This window comes from Botryllus schlosseri, chromosome 5 (assembly GCF_051294905.1).
Source record: "Botryllus schlosseri isolate E-star chromosome 5, Bs_hap1, whole genome shotgun sequence".
NCBI lineage: Eukaryota > Metazoa > Chordata > Ascidiacea > Stolidobranchia > Styelidae > Botryllus > Botryllus schlosseri.
In genome coordinates, this window is record NC_137240.1 from 13098315 (window position 1) to 13118135 (window position 19821).

Sequence of the window (19821 nt, forward strand, 5' to 3'; positions counted from 1 at the left end):
TCGTAATCTTTAGCAGTGCTCTAGAACCAATGTTCACGGTGCACCATGGGGTATGTCAAAACATGCCGAAGATGTACCAGTACGGAAAGGTAAACAATGGGGCATCATAAATTGGCCATACTATAGCATTGATATGCGGATCGCGCATGATCAGGTCTGACCATCAATGAACAAGAACGTTTTAATCGCTTCTCCTCATCTCCAATGATCAGTTGTCACGTGTATAGTGTAGGCCTATATTTTTTAAAATTACCAATTTCATGCCATTTGTTTTCGTGGCGGTTCACACGAGCTCCAGATTGTACAGGGCTCGTGCCATTTCAAATATATAACTCTTGACGATGTTTCACAAATGATAGGTGATTCTACGCGCCACGAGACATACGTTGCTCTGTATGAGTACGAGGCACGCATAGATGAAGATTTATCCATCAAAGTTGGAGAGCGTCTAATTATAATTGATAAAAGGTAATAGCAATTTCATTGTGCAGCGTACTATGAGTTACATATAGTAATTAGATAATATATTTGAACTATTTTTTTTTCGTATTCTATAATGCCAAGTCATACCGCAAGAGTAGTTTCGAAAGCAAGCGTAGTAAATAGGATTGATGCGAACCAAAAAAAAAGAACTAACCTTAAACCATTGAATTGCTACAAATTTCATATTTATATTTCTTTTCGGCATCATGCCGGCAAAATGAAAATATCCACCCAAGAACAAAATCAATTCACCCATTTCCCACCTTAGCACTATCACTTATAAAACATTAAACAATGTCAGCCGTTTTGGGGTACTTTTTAGAGTTGTAGACCCTGGGAATGCTGATGGTTTCAAATGATCAACTATATTACTAGATCTACTATTTCCGAACTATAGATCATACTTGGCATCGGTAAATAGATGGAGAGCAAAACATACTCGATCAAAGCTTCAATGGCACTGTGATTTCCAGGCCTGTGGAAACGGTAAATTTTTCCACCGATTTCAACTCCGACTCCAGACATTATAAACAGACCAACTCCGACTCTGACTCCGACTCCGACTCCAGAGTCTTTAAACGCACCGACTCCGACTCCAGCTACGATTCCGACTATTTTCCTTCGACTCCGACTTCGACTCCAACAGTACCACAAATTTACTTCGAAAATTATATGCCACAGTGACTGTTGAATGACTTTCATATAGCAAACAAATTGCGCACTATGGCATGCAAAGTCGATTCACTGTGGCACGTCTCGAAATATTCACTGCCCAATAGGACTGTTAAAAAAACGTTTTTTACAGATTTCACCGGCTATTTGATCAAATTGTTAGGTTGGTGAACTCAACGCTGCACACCAACTTTGGCTCAATTCCAACCAGTAGAAACGAGATTCTTGCAGTAGAAAGTTTTGAATTTATCATTAAAAAATTAAAAAATTAAATTTCAAAATTTTTCTGTCAACCCCATAAAATTATTAGGCATTCAGTAGAGATGATGTACACCAAATTTGGCTCAATTCCAACCACTCGAAGCGAAGTTATTGCAGTAGAAAAATTTGGATTTGAATAAAACAGTATTTAATTATTTATTATAAAATCATGGAATAAGAAATATTTCCCTACTGTGCAATTATCATGGAAGTGTTCATTTCAAACTATTCTTCCTTTTTTCATATGGTATAGTTTTTAAAACATACACAATAGCCACGGATACTATAATTCTAATATGTATCAATCAGACAAACGTGAGATATATAACAAAAATTTCTATAATTCATGATTGAATCGGTCAATTTTATCGAGAATTGCATATATATTGCTATGAATTTTGTATCCTCTCTCTTCTCACGTAATCAGATTTACCAGTAAACCAGAGTGTTGCGGTCCTGGCTCTGGTCAATCTAGCTAGTGTATGAGTAAACAACTAATACAGAGTTGTACAAATTCTCTCGCCACACACTATACTGATGACAAGCACACGCTCTCTCACTATTAATAAACGGTGATCAGAAAGCAAATATAGGGAGTAGTCAAATAGCATGTAGCTGTATCATACCTGCACTCTTAAACATTTGTTCGATCTATGCGGCTGAGCTACTTTCTAGAAATATTTTTGATTTTGTCATATTTTGTTATATTTGCATCAATTTTGCAAGTGACGTTGTCACTTATAAAACCAGACGATGTATTTACTCTTTCATAATATCATGGTATAATTCTAAAAATTGCACCAATTTGCGACTCCATCAGTAATTTTGGGTTGGTCGCGATTTGGTCGAAAGTTTCTTTCTCTACGCAATTTGCAACTTATGTCATTTTTTGAGTTTAAAAAATTCATATTTGACCAAATTTTGACCTAACGTTTGGAACTTAGGTGTTTTCCCACAATATGTTAGAATTGTACTACTTATCATCATTTCTGGTTCGAAATGTCTGTCCTTGCGAAGTAGTTGAGCCTGAACAAACTTTCTTAACGGACAATTGTTTTTCATGAAAAAACTTGAATTTAACAAAATCTATGAAGAATTCCAGTAGTTACATCACGTATGATGGTAGAAATAATTAAAATCTGTTGTAGTACAACCAAAGGTACTTTCCTACATTCTCGGGTAGAAAGTGTCCGTCCTTACTAAGTAGCTTGCCAAGAATGGAGAAAGAACGTTCAACAGCAGCAGTTGTTGGCTGACATTACTGAAGTCGTGCGTATACTGCTGGCGACACACCGTGTTGCTTCATTCTGACAATATGGTGTCTACATCAAAATTTTTCATAATGCGCCTCTTGATATAACAACCATGGAATGCCCACGCAGTCATGCTTCAGTTAGGATATTGCGGTACTTGAGCATAACACCATATCCACCTATTTGTTTTATTTGAATGTTAATGATTCACAATGAGCAGACAATGGGCCGTCTACAACGGTAGGCCACAAGCTGTAAAATGTCAAATGATAAGTTCGCCGACAGTGAAAAATCCACGATACAAACGAAATGCAGGTTGTAAAAACATTTTGACTTTGTTTACAATTTTGACATTTTTTGACCTAACGCTACAATTTTGACCTAATTTGGACTTTTTTTGGCATGTCAAAAAAAAATTGTCCTACTAATAACAATGATTGTTGATACATACGAATCCTATTTTATTTATTATTAGTAATTTTAAGGGATGTTTGAAGTCGCTTGTTTTCAAATTAAAAAAGTTCGAGTCGGAGTCGGAGTCGAGCATTTTCAAAAACTCCGACTCTGACTCCAGCCAGTATTTTTTCACGACTCCGACTCCGACTTTAATCCGTTCTAAAAAGAGACACCTACTCCGACACCACCTACTCCGACTCCGACTCCCCAACCCTGATGATTTCATCATATGTTAGAACCACACAACGGAACTATGATTTCACTACTTTTTGCATGCAATAGCTTTAAATGAGTTTATAACAGGGGGCGTTCTGAGCAGGGCTTTGGAGCAGCCGTAAATTTAAACTGCTCCAGCTCCGGCTCCGGAGCTCTCTTCTATCATACATTAGCTCCGGCTCCAGCTCCGGAGCCGCATTATTACCATTGCTCCGGCTCCAGCTCCGGCTCCGGCTCTGAAATTATCGAATGGGCCTGTCTATATCAGGGGTGGCCAATCCGCGGGCCAAATGTGCCCCGCGAGAGGGTTTTGCGTGGCCCGCGAGGTAATTTCATATTATATTATCGAAAATGAATTGCTCAGATTGTGAACTTGCAATGCCAACCAAAAATTAGAAGTCTGGCTGCGACACTTGGGACGTTGATGACTAAAATATCGGTTCCGACGCATTGGCAGATCCAGGGTCCAGTCACATTTTCAGTAAATTGTCGTACATTACAATAAACTAAAATATTAGCGAAATTTTTCTTCACGCTTCGCGTGTTTGATTATCACACGATTTCTTGCTTGATAGCCTACCCCCTACTGAAAATGAAAAAAAACGCCTAATTTATCCGATTGAGTCTAACTGTATTCGCAATTACGGGAGAAAGTCTTCTCGCGTTTGCGCTCGCATAAAATCGTCGACGGTGAAATGTAGGCACAAAATGATTGTCGCATATTATCACAGACCTTCGATATCGATGTGGCCTAACGCCGAATAGTCGTGTCTTGCAAACTGAGCCTAGCGGGTGGTATACAATAGACCCGCAATACTCAAGTAATAATATTATTGACCTTGTTTATTTATAAACTTAGAAAATTTTACCCGCTTGGCGTGGCTAGTGGACCGCACACTCGTTCGTCAATTGCATGTGCCCCTTTAGCCGAAAAGGTTGGCTATTCCTGGTCTATATAGATTACTAATCTACCGATAGGTTAGTTATCTATAGTAATCTAGAGTCTGTCAGCCGTCAGTAGCATCCGATGTAGCAACGAAGACATACAGGTGCCGCCGTGCCGGCTTGTGACGTCATACTGAATACTTGTCAATTGTCGACAACATCGTAGTTGCACTAGAACTAGAACGCACTTTACTCCATGCCATTGCTGTGCACAGCATTAAAATTCAGGCTTGTTGTTCAATTATGATAAATCAGCAGATGTGGTTCTTGCGTATATAATAGCATCTTATTAAATAGGTCGGAGCTGGAGCTACTCCTAAAATAACGGGCTCCAGCTCCGGCTCCGGTTGAATTTTATGTAGAGCTCCGGCTCCTGCTCCGGTGAAAATGCACGGCTCCGGGGCTCCGGCTCCGGGCTCCGGCTCCGACTCCAAAGCCCTGGTTCTGAGGAAAACGGCTGCCAAAGAATTGTTTCCGCCTTTGTCTTTAATTTGAGATCACATCGTAATCAGAGCGCAGTACACATTATAAGAATCAGAATCGTACCGTGATACGACAAGGTTTGGATTCATGTCGACCTCCTGGTGAAAGTTTGGAGCTTTTAGTGATGAGGAGGCACATATCAATTATCATGAATATCAGCCCCTTCTTTATTCGATAAACTACATCTGGTTTCATAATTTTTACAAGAGTTATATGAGTCATCGCACTATCATTTCGTTGACTGCATTTTCTGATGAAATGTAATTATGTATTTGCAGTCAACCTGATTGGTGGTTGGGAAAGTCACTTGAAACCAACCATGAAGGATACATACCGAGCAATTATATCGCATTGGAGGAGTCGCCGGAGCAGGAAGGGTGAGAGCACCAAATGCACATCTTTAAATCAACGAACAATCACTCATAGTAAACCTAGAATTTGAGAATTACCATTCACGGCTAGTATCGTAAAAGTAAGCAACATAGGTTATTCTTTCGCTAAAATACCGGTTTAAGCTCTGACTTTCACTATACCAGTGGTTCTCAAAATGGGGGTGCGCTCCCCTTTGATGGGGGTGAGGCATCGAAGGGGGGGGGGGCGCGAAAATACTGTTAACAAATAAAAATCGCCCTCCCCGCGACTTTTTTCTTCAACTCATGGTTAACGCTCTGTCTATTGTCCGAATTCCGTATTTGAGAATTCTCTTATCAGCAGCCAACACGTACAATGCCATTAAACTATCCTTTGGGATTGCGGACATTCTGATTGTACTCTTCACTATTTTGTGAAATCACGATAAGGAGGGGGGATTGTTCGCTATCATAAAGGGGCCGTGTCTAAAAAGTTTGAGAACCACTGTCAATAGACTGTGTCTTTGTCAAGTTCGCGGTTGGTCCCCATTTGTACCTACAAGGCATATACTTTCCTTTACGATATGAAATTTTGCAGATGGTTTTTCGGTAAGATAACGGCGGCAGATGCCCAAAGGCGCCTACTCAACGAATCCCACGAAAAAGGAACATACCTAATTCGCGAAAGTGATAGAGTGCCTGGTAAAGACGTATTGTGATCAAATTGTTCGCTTTTCAGGCTTGCCGTCCACCACAGCTATATGTTCTCGTACTTTCGGTTCTATTATATTTTTGCCAAATTTAACAGTTCGATTTTCATAGTCTGGCAGATCGCTAAATGGCGTGCGTTTTTGTCGTCTAAAAGAATGGTTACTATAACAGATAAAGGCAGAACAACTGCAATAATATTCTTCGCCATCAGCATTCTCGTAAGCCGGAAGAAGTTAACTACACACATATTTTCACGCGCGTGATTAAATGGGTGGAGTGGAAAAGAAAAAGCTTCCTCGTTATGCTGATGCCCCTGCTTCGTATTTTGGTTGTTCGGATACCGTCGGATTGTATTATGATTTTATTTTGCCCTATAGTAGGGAAATTCATCACTACATAAAAACCTATGACCTCTACTGTATGGACCTTTTGTGATATACTTTCGTGCCAGTGTTGGGATGACTCGAGTCATGACTTGACTCGAGGCAGACTCGAGTCAACTTTTTCGTATGACTTGACTTGACTCGACTCACTTTGCAACAATGACTTGACTTGACTTGACTCGGCGCTTCAGAAATGTGGATTGACTCGTGACTTGGAGCAAAATTTACGAGTCAATTTCAAGTCATTGAGTAAACGGTGTCGAATAAATCACGCTATCTTATGTATTTTCGGGTTGTTCGCGATACGCCGGTGTCACTTGTGAGAGCAACCATTCATTCACTGATTGTACGTTACACTGATCCTCCATTGTTATATCACAAATATATTGCCCGCAAACGAAACGATCGCAGCTTATGTTGTCGTTGTAGCAATAGATTATTCTCATAGAAACCCATCTCTGTTTCTTAGAGTGCTGAGTGCTTACATTGCGCAGTGCTCACCTTTACGAACACTCTTGTATGATTTAAATCGAACGAATATATAGTTTATGCGTTTATATTCTCACGTGTGTATAGATGGGTAGTGTATTGCACCACATCAATTTGTTCAACATCCTGAGACTTCTTATTCGATCCTCTCTATTGGCAGATAAGAACAGACTGTAGCATGTAGCTATATACAGTTACTCACGTATTTTATTAGCAATTCTTCGTGTACGTGAGCGATACAACACCTTTTTTAATGTATATTTCACTTTATATTCGTTATTTGATTGAAGATAAATGGCCAATTAATCTTTCCTTCACCTAGTTAGCAAAATGTAATGACTTGCATCATCACTCATACTTCAAAAAATCAATTTGACTTGAATCGTGACTTGACTCGTGACTTGATTTGACTTGACTCGACTTGACTCGAGTCACCTCCGAGAAACAAGTGACTTGACTTAACTCGAGTCACTTTTAAAAATCGATTGACTTGACTTGACTCGAGTCAAAATGTGCAATGACTCGAGATGACTCGAAGGCAGTGAATTGATCCCAACACTGTTTCGTGCACAATAAAGGCACCGCCTATACAATAGGCCAACCGACCACAGTGACGGCAGCGCTTGCGCTTACGATGTGGAATCGAGCATTTGCTTCCACGTAAAACTTCCAATAGTTACGACCTCGCAACATTGTAGATAAAATTGTGACATATCAGCGTTACATTTCACCAATGAATGGTTTAACATGTATCACCCTGGTACCCTGATACCTACAGAACACGCATACTATGCACATTGCACAGTGAAACATGCACACATGTTCAAGACCGTGTCAAATGATAATGCTTTCGTAACTAACACAATGAAAATATAGTTTTATGTGACAGGAGCGTTTGTGTTGTCCGTGCTGCATGAAAATGCCGAAGGAAAGCGAATAGTGATACACTACCGTATTGCGAAGACGAACGGATATGCTTTATCTGCCAAGCAGAAATTTACCACATTACACGACCTTATCCAGCATCATGTTGGTAAGTTGACATGAATACATACATGCATATAGTAGGGATGGTGTGAACCCCTGAAAGGTTCAGGTTCGTGTGAACGCGAACCTTTTTGAAAGGCTCTGTGTGCACGCGAACGTAAACCTCGTGACGTCACGTGACGTCATATTGCTAATTCCAACCCTAGAGTGTTATATATTAATGTAGTCACGATACCTAGCGACGACTCGGGCCACATAATGCCACAATGCTGAAGTACATATACTGACTTTTCAAACGTCGCCAAATGTGTGAACTGGAGCCATCAAATGATATAATAGTCCCATAAAATCAATATCATCCGTCGCTTTGCCAAGAATTTCGACGAGGACTTGCAAGGGAATATAAGCTTACGTCTTAACGGCTCAAGCCAGACCGAACAATGTATTAGGCGTCAGTTATAAAGCAGTAGTCAACACTCCAATCGCACGGATTTAGTTTTTATGATGTAGAAAACATATGCAATCCAGATGGACCCCGTACGCTTGCTAGATTTTTCACATCAGACAACGATATCAATTTTATTGATTGGCTGAATTTGCATCATTCGCTGACTAAGTACATATAACGTATTTCACTTTTAATGTTGCGGGATTACGGGTCAGGCTCACAGCTAGAATCACTAAATATTCAATAAACTGAAAGCTGGATATTTCGAGCAAACATTTGTAACAAAGGAGGTAAAATTTTTGAGGTTGTCAAGGTGCATGATCGTTAAGTGTTGATTTTTTATGCTGCCAGCGCCATGCATAAAATGACCCACAGTTTAAATACAATAAATTTCAAACCAAAGATGTTCTAATGACGTGAGAATTGTAATGTATGAAAAAGGTTCGCAGTGCAGAACCTACCGAGATTTCCGTGGTTGACACACAGAACGCGAACGGATTATCAAAACCAAGGTCAGCACCTTCACGAACGTCGCCTGCAAAATGTAAACCAGCGCTTTATGATGTGACAAGTTTTTTTTATGCATCCTTCAATAACTGCCTATCTATCTATGCAGCTACACCCCATGCATATTTTGGTACGCCCGGAGGTGCACATCGGTCTATATGTACTGATTTATATCACGCTGCGGTGAATTTTCGTCCAGAACAGCTTACGATAGGGTCAAACTGGAATCTGTTTCTTTCATTAGATGAATCAGATGGGCTGTGTTGTCAACTTTCACGTCCATGCCAACTTGCAAAGAAGCCCAAAGCACCGTTCGCCAAAGATGTTTGGGAGATATCCAGAGATACTCTCACGTTGGATAGGAAACTTGGTGCTGGATTTTTTGGAGAAGTATTCAAAGGTATGTGACCTTTATTCGCGTTTTCGATTACGATATATTGCGCGATGGTTATTATCGGTTTCAACACTTTGCCCGCGTGTGCCTCATACATAGGGTTGCATTTAAAACAAACATGTTTAAAACAAGGCCCTTTTTTAAAACATGTTTTTTATGGTTTCTTTTTAAAGCTACGTCGTAACAACTATTCAATTGTGGCGAAATATCTGTACCATTACTGTTGGTTTGACTGACTATTTTAAGGATTCCAACCATCCCATATCGATATACGTTGGCTATATCGGGTGGCTCATACACCATGTTTTTCGGAAAGTATTTACACAATTATGGCATAATCTTCCAACTTAAAAAAAAAACAATTTTTTATTCAAAAATATCTCTGTTCAAAACACTATTTAATCAGGTTTAAACATGTTTAGATGCAACCCTACTCATACACGAGACCTGATGATATTTTCACCAACATGCTTTACTTAATCCTGGATATCTTGCGTTCTAGTGTCGTCATAGGCTGTTACAGACACTTTGAATGGGTAACTATCATTATTTTGACACGTCGATGTATATATTAACTACTATATTCTTGTATAACCTGTTCAAAATGGAGATTGAACACAGAACAGCGTTTACCGCAAAATACAATTTGTGGCGGGTTTCGCCTGAATGAACGCACACCAAATAAGCCATTATATTTTCTGTTCTATACACGTTGTAAGCAGGAACAGCTGTCTTTTTCGAATAACTTTTGATAGTACGTCTCTAACGAAACCAATATGTTGAAAACTAGCTGGGTAGAACAGGTCTCAAATTGTTGTGAAATTAGGAAATATTATATTTCGTATAAAAGTCGGGCGCTTGTGAGCATTGCCGCATACGGCCGTTAATATTCACTCACGATTACCTTACGTAGTTGCAGATTACACAGATATAGTCCGATAGGGTCCATAACACTTCAACAAGATCATAATCAAGGAGTTTGGTCTGACGTCAGTGCTAACACTGCACAAATAGGTGTGTAGGTGTGTAGTACGGTTCCTAGGGTTGCATTTTAAGCAATCGGTGTTTTAAAAAACTTTGTTTTAAACATGTTTTAAACAGCGTTTTAAACGAGGGCCTTTTAAAAATACTAATATTTTTAAGTTGTAAAATTATGCCATAATTGTGTAAATACTTTTTCCAGTAAACATGTTGTATGAGCCTACGGACAATTACCACCCGGTATAGTCGACTTATATCGATACGAGGCGGTTGGAACCCTCAAAATAGTCGGTTCAACAGCAATAGTACAGACATTTCGTCAAAGGAGCTATGTTTCGATTGTCAAAGTCAATCCACTATGACGTCACAATTGAATATCCCTCACGTAATGGCTTAAAAAAACAAACAAAAAAGATACAATAAAACAAGTGTTAAATAGGAGCATTGTTTTAAACATTTTTGCTTTAAATACATATTTTTTGTTTTAAATGCAACCCTAATGGCACTAGTGCCGGTAATAACATCATCATGCATACAGTTGCATCATTCGTTTTAGATGTTATACGAAGTTACTGTTGACTTCGATGAATAGCTGTACAACTTAGCCTATATGAGACATTGTGTCACATATAGTCGTGTAGAAGATGTTTCAAGTTGATATGGAATGAAACAATACTGTAGTAAGTATGGGAACTCGCGCGGGTGTGAGAAGTGTCGCATAAGGCAATATGTATTTACTTATACGATGGCCTCGTGCAGTTGCAAATTACACATATTGTTAGTTATGTACGATAAATAAGATCTATAAGACCAATATATATCTGTCAACCAAGTCGCAAGGCTCCGAGTCACAAGCCAATCTCATTTTTATAGTTTTGACTCGAGTGATGTCGAGTCATTTCCAATTCACCACCGAGTCAAGTCCGAGTCCAAGTCAGCGATCAAAGGGTCTTGTCCGAGGCATGGTATTATGACTCGAGTCCGAGTCTAAGTCACTGTGTTGACTCCTCTTGGTAAATGCAATTTTTACAACTCTGTTTGGTGATATCGAATGGTTCGCATTTGTAATAAACTAATTTCCCACACTGTAGCAGTATCTGGTCGCACCAGTACCAATAGACGAAAACCCACAGTGTGGTTACATATTACTATTCTTCGAAATTACAGTGAAATGTCGGTCTTGGCCGTCTGAGTCTCAGGTCATATGACTAGGTTCGAGTCATGCGCACTGACTCGAGTCCAAGTCGAGTCAATACGTAGATTGACTCGAGTCGAGTCGAATTATTTCCGTATTTTGAGAAAATGACCCGAGTCAAGTCGAGTCATCAGAAAATCGTGCATTGATTTTTAATAAAGAAATTCATAATGCAATTCAAATTCCATATATCGTTGAAAGGTATCACGGCTGTTTGCTTGATACTCCTTTTTAAACAAATACTCTAATCCCTCACATCTCCATCGTTAGTATCATGCGCATTGTTGCGGCTGGCCTCGCAACATTTAACTCCAAACAGAGTTTGAAAATTATTTGGTATTCTTCGCTCATTAATAGTTACAAAATGAGCTTATGCTCTTATCTGCAAAACTGTTTCCTCCGTTCGTTATCGATATGCTTGTAGATAACTTTAAATCCAAGGTCGGTGGAACGGAAAAACGGATGTTGCAATCAAGACTCTGAAAAAAGGTTCAATGTCCCCGGAAGAATTTTTGCAAGAAGCTACCATAATGAAGAGACTTCGCCACATCAATCTGGTATCACTGTATGCCGTGGTATGTATGTATTTGCAGAATAGATCAATTCCGTTATCCGACATCGCAACGATATCGTTATCGATATCTATCGTCCTTTGCAATGACGTCATCAACCATGCGATTGTACTTTTGAATTGATTTATGAGAATAATAGGATATTACCTCTTCTTGAAAATGCAGAAAAGTTTCGTTTCCTCAACTAAATGACGCCCACGGAGATAGGAACTACATTCTTGCTCAGATGGAGTTTTATGGCAATAAATTAAGGTTGCACGGGATAATATTTTAGATTAAAATCACTAATTATTAGTTCAAGTTCAAGGGTTCCTTAAGTATTTTGACTCATCACCTTCTTATCGAGATCCACATATAGGGCTGTATTTTAAAACAAACGATGTTTCAAAACACTTTGTTGAAAACATGTTTTAAGCAGTGTTTTAACCAAATGTCATTTAAAGAAAACAAATCTGTGTTTTTTTCAAACGTTGTCTAATTACGGAACGGAAGATTTGCACCCGATACAGTCGACGTATACAATGCGAGGTGGCTGGAACCCTTGAAATCATCGCCGGTTCCACGGTTAAAGTTTGTATAGATATATGTAATTGGTGTTCTGATGATGAAGACCGCCGACAGTAAAAATTCTCCATTACTATGTAGTCATGGTTAAAGATATTTTGTTCTGTTTATGTCAAGGGCCGGAAACCCTTTTCGTCATGGCTACAAAAAAGTTTTAAAAAACATGTTTTAAACAGGGGGCCATGTTTTAAACATGTTTGTTTTAAATTGATTTTTATTTTAACTGCAACCCTATGCACATATGTTTATGGCTCCTTAAAAGCTAGAGGTCACTAGCAACCAAGTCAGTGGTTCTCGACCGGTGTGCCGCGGCACACCAGTGTGCCAATTGAACTGCTCCTGGGTTCCGCAAGCAAGTATAGTAAACACTGTCGACATGTAACAGAAATTAAGCAATCTAAATTCCGAGTGTGGCATAATAACAGAAGTAATATGTAACGGTAAGGTCATTTTCGATACGTGGAGCTCATCCTGTTCTGTCAACATGGGTAGTAATATTGATTCTGGTAGTTGGGTCATATTTTGTTCGTGTTTAAAATCTTAGCGCACATAGTAGTACTATATATCACCATAGTTTCCTACACACCATGATATCACACTTGCCTCCTTGTCCTGAGATCGATTATGACGAAATAATAATTCACGTGTCATAAACCAACGAAATATTCAGTTCGCACCCGTCGCATCTTCAGGGCTGGGCTTGATCCTAATTTTTAAAGATGCTGCGAAGATAAGTTAACTCGTCAAAAAAACTTGTGACGAAATGTGTTATTTTCTAAATGCACGTGTAAACAAAACACCTTGCGTAACAGCCAACATGTGAGAGGCGAAAGAGTAAACTTGGTCTTTGAAATCTAATCTGATTTGTCTGCATCTCCAATGCTAAAAGAAGGGAGACCGATGCAAAATGCAGCAAATTTCCTCGCGACAACCCTAACAAGGTATCGCGGCACACCAAGGCACCTCTTAACAGGGACCACTGACAGTGAAACGTTCCGTTCTGGGTTTAAATTACTCTGTGGAGTTACTCGGGCAGGCTATTTCAAAGGGTTATGGCAAAGTCAATCTCGATTTTCCAGAGTAAGTATTTCAAAGAACAGTAAACCTTCTCCGACAAGTACATATCTGTATAAAAAGGGGCTCTGAGCCCTGAGGTACTAGAAAAATTTGTACAATCCACAAATCATTGCTCAATTCAACTAGCTAATATGCACCATATCGACCGAAACCATTGGAATTGGTACGAACTTCCCTGATATTCAATTGATAAAATTGTTGGACATGATCTGAACAGTTCATATAATCACTATTTATTTACGACCAGCATTTCAATTCTTGCTGATCACTGACGTAATAGGTTTCGGAGGAGCCGATTTGTATAGTCACCGAATTGATGCCGCATGGAAGTCTATTGGAGTATCTTCGTAGCAATCAACAATCAATCGACTACCAAGATCATCTTGACATGACTATTCAAGTTCGTACTGACGCTTTCTACTGCGATTAAAATAAGCACGTCGTCAAGTCTTAGGCAGTGAAATCAAAGCATAAATTTGTCAGTCATTGATCTGGTAAAATATGTCACCCATTATATAATGGCGATAACTGTTTATGCTGTGGCTGCTGTATACCTTCTTACCAATAACAGAAATGATCGGGTAGTGTTCCTAAATTACTTCTATGTAAAAATCAATCATGACGTAGCATATTTATATCGCCCGTATTTAACCGAAATATGCAGTCTCATGGAACAAGCATCAATTTGTTTTAGATCTCTTGCGGAATGAGATATATCGAGCAGCAAAAATATATTCATCGCGATGTCAGGGCCGCCAACATTCTCGTCGGCGACGCACAGATATGCAAAGTAGCCGATTTCGGTTTATCGAGACTAATAAAGGACGAGGTGTACGAAGCGCGTGAGGGGGGCAAATTTCCGATAAAATGGACGGCTCCTGAGTCCCTCAGATTCAGCCGTTTCACCATAAAATCGGACATTTGGAGCTTCGGAGTTTTAATGTCGGAAATTTTCACCGGTGGAGCAATTCCTTATGCAAGTGCGTGTGGTATTATTATGAGAAATGACAACAAATACAAGTTTTGCACATCTCTGTGTACTGCCAGACGAGTAGCCTATAGTACGCGACACCGAATCTCTGTATTAGTTTGCAATAAATATTGATTTGCGCTTCTGTAGATTTACTATCAGAGAATAGAACCCTATGCTGGACAATGACTTTATTTTCCTGAAAAAACAATCACGAGGTAGGCCTAACCATAGAGTAAACTGAAACTGTATCTGGTTATTGTTGTTGTTGTTGTCTGCGGTATTCATTATGTTTTTCGACTTTCCAATGGTCATTTACAACAGGCCAATATTCCTTATTCTAGATTCCGTAGCTGCCGATTTTCAGCACGGCCCATATCTAGGTTTTTTAAGACACCGCTTACGCGGATGAGATGGCGAGGAGGAGCCCAGTTAAACCTCCCTCGAATCCAAATCTCATTGGTGTTGCAGAGGTGGATTATACCACTGCGCTATCTCGCCAACTGTATCCGGTGATGTCAAATCCTGTACCGAGCACTTGCCTAACTTGGTGTGTAGGCTACTTCAAATCATCTTTCGTAACAGGACTAAACAGTTAAGGCGGAGTATAAGCTTGCTGTAACTACGTCACAACCCAGTATCATTGATTTAAGTTGAAAATATTTATAGGCCATATGTTGGGACAAGTTATGCCAATAGACTGTATGTTGTTAATAAATGTCATTTTATTCGAAGCGTGCTAAGCCCATCCGCGTCTTCAGGAATGTATAGCCAACGAATAAAGGCCACGCATTTTGGCACGGTATTATAATCGGTCATGTACTGGATATTTTTCGAAACACTGTTCCACCTCAAAGTCATTTTGACTTTCGTATATGAGTGCGTTATATTTTGGCAGATTTAGGAAATTCAGAAGTTTTACCGCAATTACTAGGCGGTTACAGGATGCCTAAACCACGAGAATGTACAGAAGATATATATCAAATAATGCGCCGATGTTGGAATGAAAAAGAAAATGAGAGGCCGAGTTTTGCAGACCTATATGTAAGATTGATTCCTGATATAATATGCATGTGTTTATGAAAGCCATTATTAACGAAGTGAGTCACATATTTTCAACATAATTATGTTATGTAGTTGTTAGATTTATTTTGTGTTGCATTAAGCTACATCTGTGTAGCTAACGCTTTTGGCAGGCGGCAACAATGGTTGTTGTGATCCTGCGAGCTTAGGTTAAAATGAGTTTCATAACCGTGGCTTGAAAAACAGTTGAAATACAAAAATGCTGAATGTTGTTCGATTCTGGAGGACTAAATTTTGTCAATTTTTCAGGATGAGTTCGACGAAATGGTATCGGCTTATCACGACTACGAAGGCTCATTTTATCCGGACACCTGAATTCACCTTGATATGCTTGCGAAAATCGAAACGTTGCTGATTTAATTTTCAAAGGTTCCAATGTGTGCACTCGATGCGCCATAAAACCGTGTATACAATAAATTAGTGATTATAAACATCTCAGCAAAAGGTGTTGGTTATCGTATGGGCCAAAGGTATTTAAAACGGCAATAAAAACGGATTATGAAGAAGATTATCAAATTTTTGCATTTACTTGCGATAAAGGTCATAATTTTAAATATATTCGGGTTAATCGTGATGGCGTGTGTCCGCGTGTTTTGAATTTTCGTAAAACAATCAAACTGATACATGAAAAATATGCCGAGTAAAAATGGAGATCTTTTTTTAAACTAGAGCTAATCTGCAATTCCGAATGACATTCTTTGATTCAACGTCCAAAAATTAATACGAATCAATTGTTTTTTTATCGGATGCAAAATAATTTTGAATATTTGTCGAAAAGTGTTATTGATATGACAAATCGGAGTAGTGTTTATCGTCCTGTGCCTTATCATTAGGGCTGGGCAAAATCGAGTACCTGAGTGATTCGATTTTGAATCGCGTAATATGCTTCGAGTCGGGTACGCGAGCATCACTCATTATGACGTCATAACAGAATGTAATATGTTAAAGTTAAAATATGTATCTTTTATGCCAACACAGAGAATACGTTGCCAGTTATCCATCACATTAGAGACACTTTGGCATTTTTAGATCATGCCGATTTCATTGCACTTTGTGACAATATTATGGCGGGACCGCGACTTCGGAAATGTGTTATTTCCGCTAACATGCTAAGCTTTGCACTATGTGTTTCGTATGATGCGATGTGGCCAATCAAGGTTTCAAGGCTTCTATAGTGGAAAATTGTATGGAAATTATAATCATCGTTGTTAAATTAACTTTCAGTGTCGAGGAGAATATAATTACAGTACTCGAAAAAATGGTGTTTCAGTACTAGACTCGAATCATTAGAATTAATACTTGATTCAGATTCGAGTACTCCAATCATTCTGTCCAGCCGTACTTATCACTAGGGAAAGTTTTTGCAACTTTTGCAACTTTTTTACAGCTTCTAAAATACTCAGAAGTTATGTAGTACGGTATGGTATTTTGAGTTGATCGGAGGAGTCTTATATCGCAACTTTTTGCAACTTATCTCCATTTTCATGCAACTTTTTGCATTTTTTTCGATTTTTCATTACTATTTTTGCACTTTTTTTCGGTCTTTCATGCAACCAACTTTTTACTAGAAATATTTGGCTCTATGTGTAAATAGATCACTTGATTATATCACTGTAGTTTAAATTTGGGTCTTTCCTGATTTGATCTACATTCAGCTAGACCGCCGAAAATTATATTTTCATTAGGTCAATTTTTTCAGACTATTAATTTTGTTGAAGTTGCCCACACTGAGTGTTGTTAAATTGCCATGAATACGGATCGATTCGGGTATCTCATACCCTAATAAGTTCAAGGAACTTGTCCATAAATGCAACTTTTATTGTGTTCAACCTTTGTGAAAAATAAATGCAACTTTTGTGAAAAATAAGTGCAACTTTTCACGGATTTGACTGCAACAAAAACTTGCCCTGCTTATTACCGTATGGTCATCGCAACGCAATCGCCCTGCTACGGGCGCCACACACCTTTGGAAATTCAAATCAAGTGGTAACTAAATGAACTTCAATATTGCAGCAAACAATATGTTAATATTGCCAAATCTATTCCACTATTCCACTTTTCGACTAGAATCTTTTCAATATGTAGGGGAGATGTGGTACCGATGGATCAAAAATTGGAAAATGATCGCTGGCCGCCTAATGTTCAGCCGAAAACAGCAAATCTTTTGCTGGCTCAGCACTTTGATACAAGCTCTACCTATCGCGCACATATACATGAATATCCGTCTTTTTAAAAAATATTTATGGACGTTCAAAATTTGTTGCTAGAACGTTTCATCGGTCCCCACATGGTGGGTCCAATGGCACACGACCCGGGGACCTATGATATATGTTCTCAAAAACCCTGATGTGACAACTTTTCTTGCGGTGTATTATAATCTAAGGTACAACAAGCCAAAGAAGAATGTTTGGTCGCAACCTTCAAAAAATAGAATAAATATTAACTCAAATGTTGCCATAAAAAAAACTTATAAATTTGAGGGTAAATATACATACATATATCCCGAAAATCGACATTGTGACTTCCAAATACCTCGTTATAGCGATAAAACATCATTTGCAATCATTACATAAAGAGTTTCTGTACGACTAGGCATGTTTCAGTTGTTGCATGATTAGTATGCTTGTTTATTTTGCTTGATTTGGCTATTGTATCATCGGTCCACACCCTGCGAATTTTATACATAAATCGAAAAAAATTCCACTCAAGGAAGGTATTGAATAAAATAATAGGTGCCATTATATAGCCTGATACAAGCCCTACACTTAACATTAAAAATAATTGCTGGTATGTTCGTTTTGAAGGTTACAAAGAAAAATGTATGTGTCGATCGAAATTTAGTTTATACTCCCCCAAAACAGAAAACATCTGTCAGAGACCCCATAGCTCGCGCGCGTCAAAATTTTTTGTATGTGAGGAAAGATTTGGCCACCATGCAATTGTACACAAGTTCACGGAGCGTGATCATGGAATTATCATAGAGAATTTTTCAAGTATTTTCGGTCCCAGTGATCCATCGGTAACACATCTCCCCTACGTATTGTTTGCTGCAATATTGAAGATCTGAATTTCTCAAAGCCGATTTAAATGAACTTGATGGTACTGTGAACGAGATATGGAACTCTGCAATAAATTAATAAATAGATCATTGTGTTTATACTAGTGAATCAGATCAGTGCGTTTTAACTGATGTGCCGTAACAGGCTCATTTGAGAAGTATCATTTGCTACTGTCTCGGGGTCGAGAGGCTCGCAAAGAATAGGCCTTCTATATCTCGAAGTCCCACAATCAAATAAATCCCGCAATACCCCATATTGAGCAAACCGATTTTCTCGTCGTGGCCACGAATAAGGAAAGAATGAAATTCCAGAAAATAAGTGCAATAATCTTCAGTATACTATAGCCGATCCCCATCTCCAAGCTCAGTGTACAGGCGGACATTAAAGGAACAACCATCATTGAGCTGGACATGAGATCTATTCTGCTTAAGATTTGTATTCAACTCCATTACCCTTTTTCATTTGTGAAATTCGTTGTGCTTTCACACGCTCTGACAAATACTTTAGATCAGTGGTTACCAACGTGGCGATATCGCCCTCCAGTGGGCGATTTTGAGAAACAAGGGGGCGAAAATACCAAAGGGGCGATTGGGGGAGAGTGAAAATGTTGCAACGTTCAGTAAGATATGCACGTGAAGACGGCCTATTCTGTATATGACGCGACAATTGACTAAAAAAGGTCAACTTGATGAAAACTAGTCGCGGAACCCGGTTTTCCTAGTACCGTCTAGTAAAAATGACCCTTTTTAAGTTAAATCACCAGCGATCAGACTTATGTGAATAAATTACCCGTTTATATGTCCTCTTTTTCGTATCCGGTAATATGGCGGACCAAAATTTGTGTCGACGTTGATAAGGGGGTGATGAGTCGAAAATGTTTCGTAACCACTGCTTTAGATCAGTGGTTCTCAACCGCCGGTCCGCGGACCGGTGCCGGTCCGCGACGACATTCCTGCCGGTCCGCGAGGAATATTACAATTTTATACTTTAATTTCAAGATGTAATGTTAAAGGCTTGTCCTTTGATAAAATAAATAAAACATCTACATTTAAACTGATTCAAAACTTCGTGAGGTAACATTAGGGCTAGAAACATGTTCGATTTGACTTAAAGTACAAGACGTTTCATTTGACGACATGCGAGCGACAAATACAGAACAGATACGAGCTCACTCATCGCTAAGCAGCGCAGTTTGATCATTGGTTTTCGATTCATTTATTTTGTGCAGGACCGTAACTGGGGCACCCCAAACCGCCCAATTGGAGAGGGACCGAGCTTGAAA

At 39.0% G+C, this 19821-nt stretch overlaps 1 protein-coding gene across 3 annotated transcripts in view; it reads left to right on the forward strand.

Moving 5' to 3' along the window:
* Nucleotides 1–15996, forward strand: part of LOC145439047 (proto-oncogene tyrosine-protein kinase Src-like) — an 80023-nt gene extending 64027 nt beyond the window's left edge. Inside the window, exons 13-16 of one of the 3 annotated variants that reach the window (XM_080316511.1) lie at nucleotides 13708–13827; nucleotides 14122–14407; nucleotides 15296–15441; nucleotides 15730–15996. In XM_080316511.1, the coding sequence (XP_080172637.1) occupies nucleotides 13708–13827; nucleotides 14122–14407; nucleotides 15296–15441; nucleotides 15730–15795 (618 nt within the window). In that variant the 3' untranslated portion in view covers nucleotides 15796–15996. The remainder of the gene's footprint in view (nucleotides 1–13707; nucleotides 13828–14121; nucleotides 14408–15295; nucleotides 15442–15729) is intronic. The other 2 variants (XM_080316512.1, XM_080316513.1) reach the window with 2 other exon arrangements.
* The last annotated feature ends 3825 nt before the right edge of the window (nucleotides 15997–19821 follow it).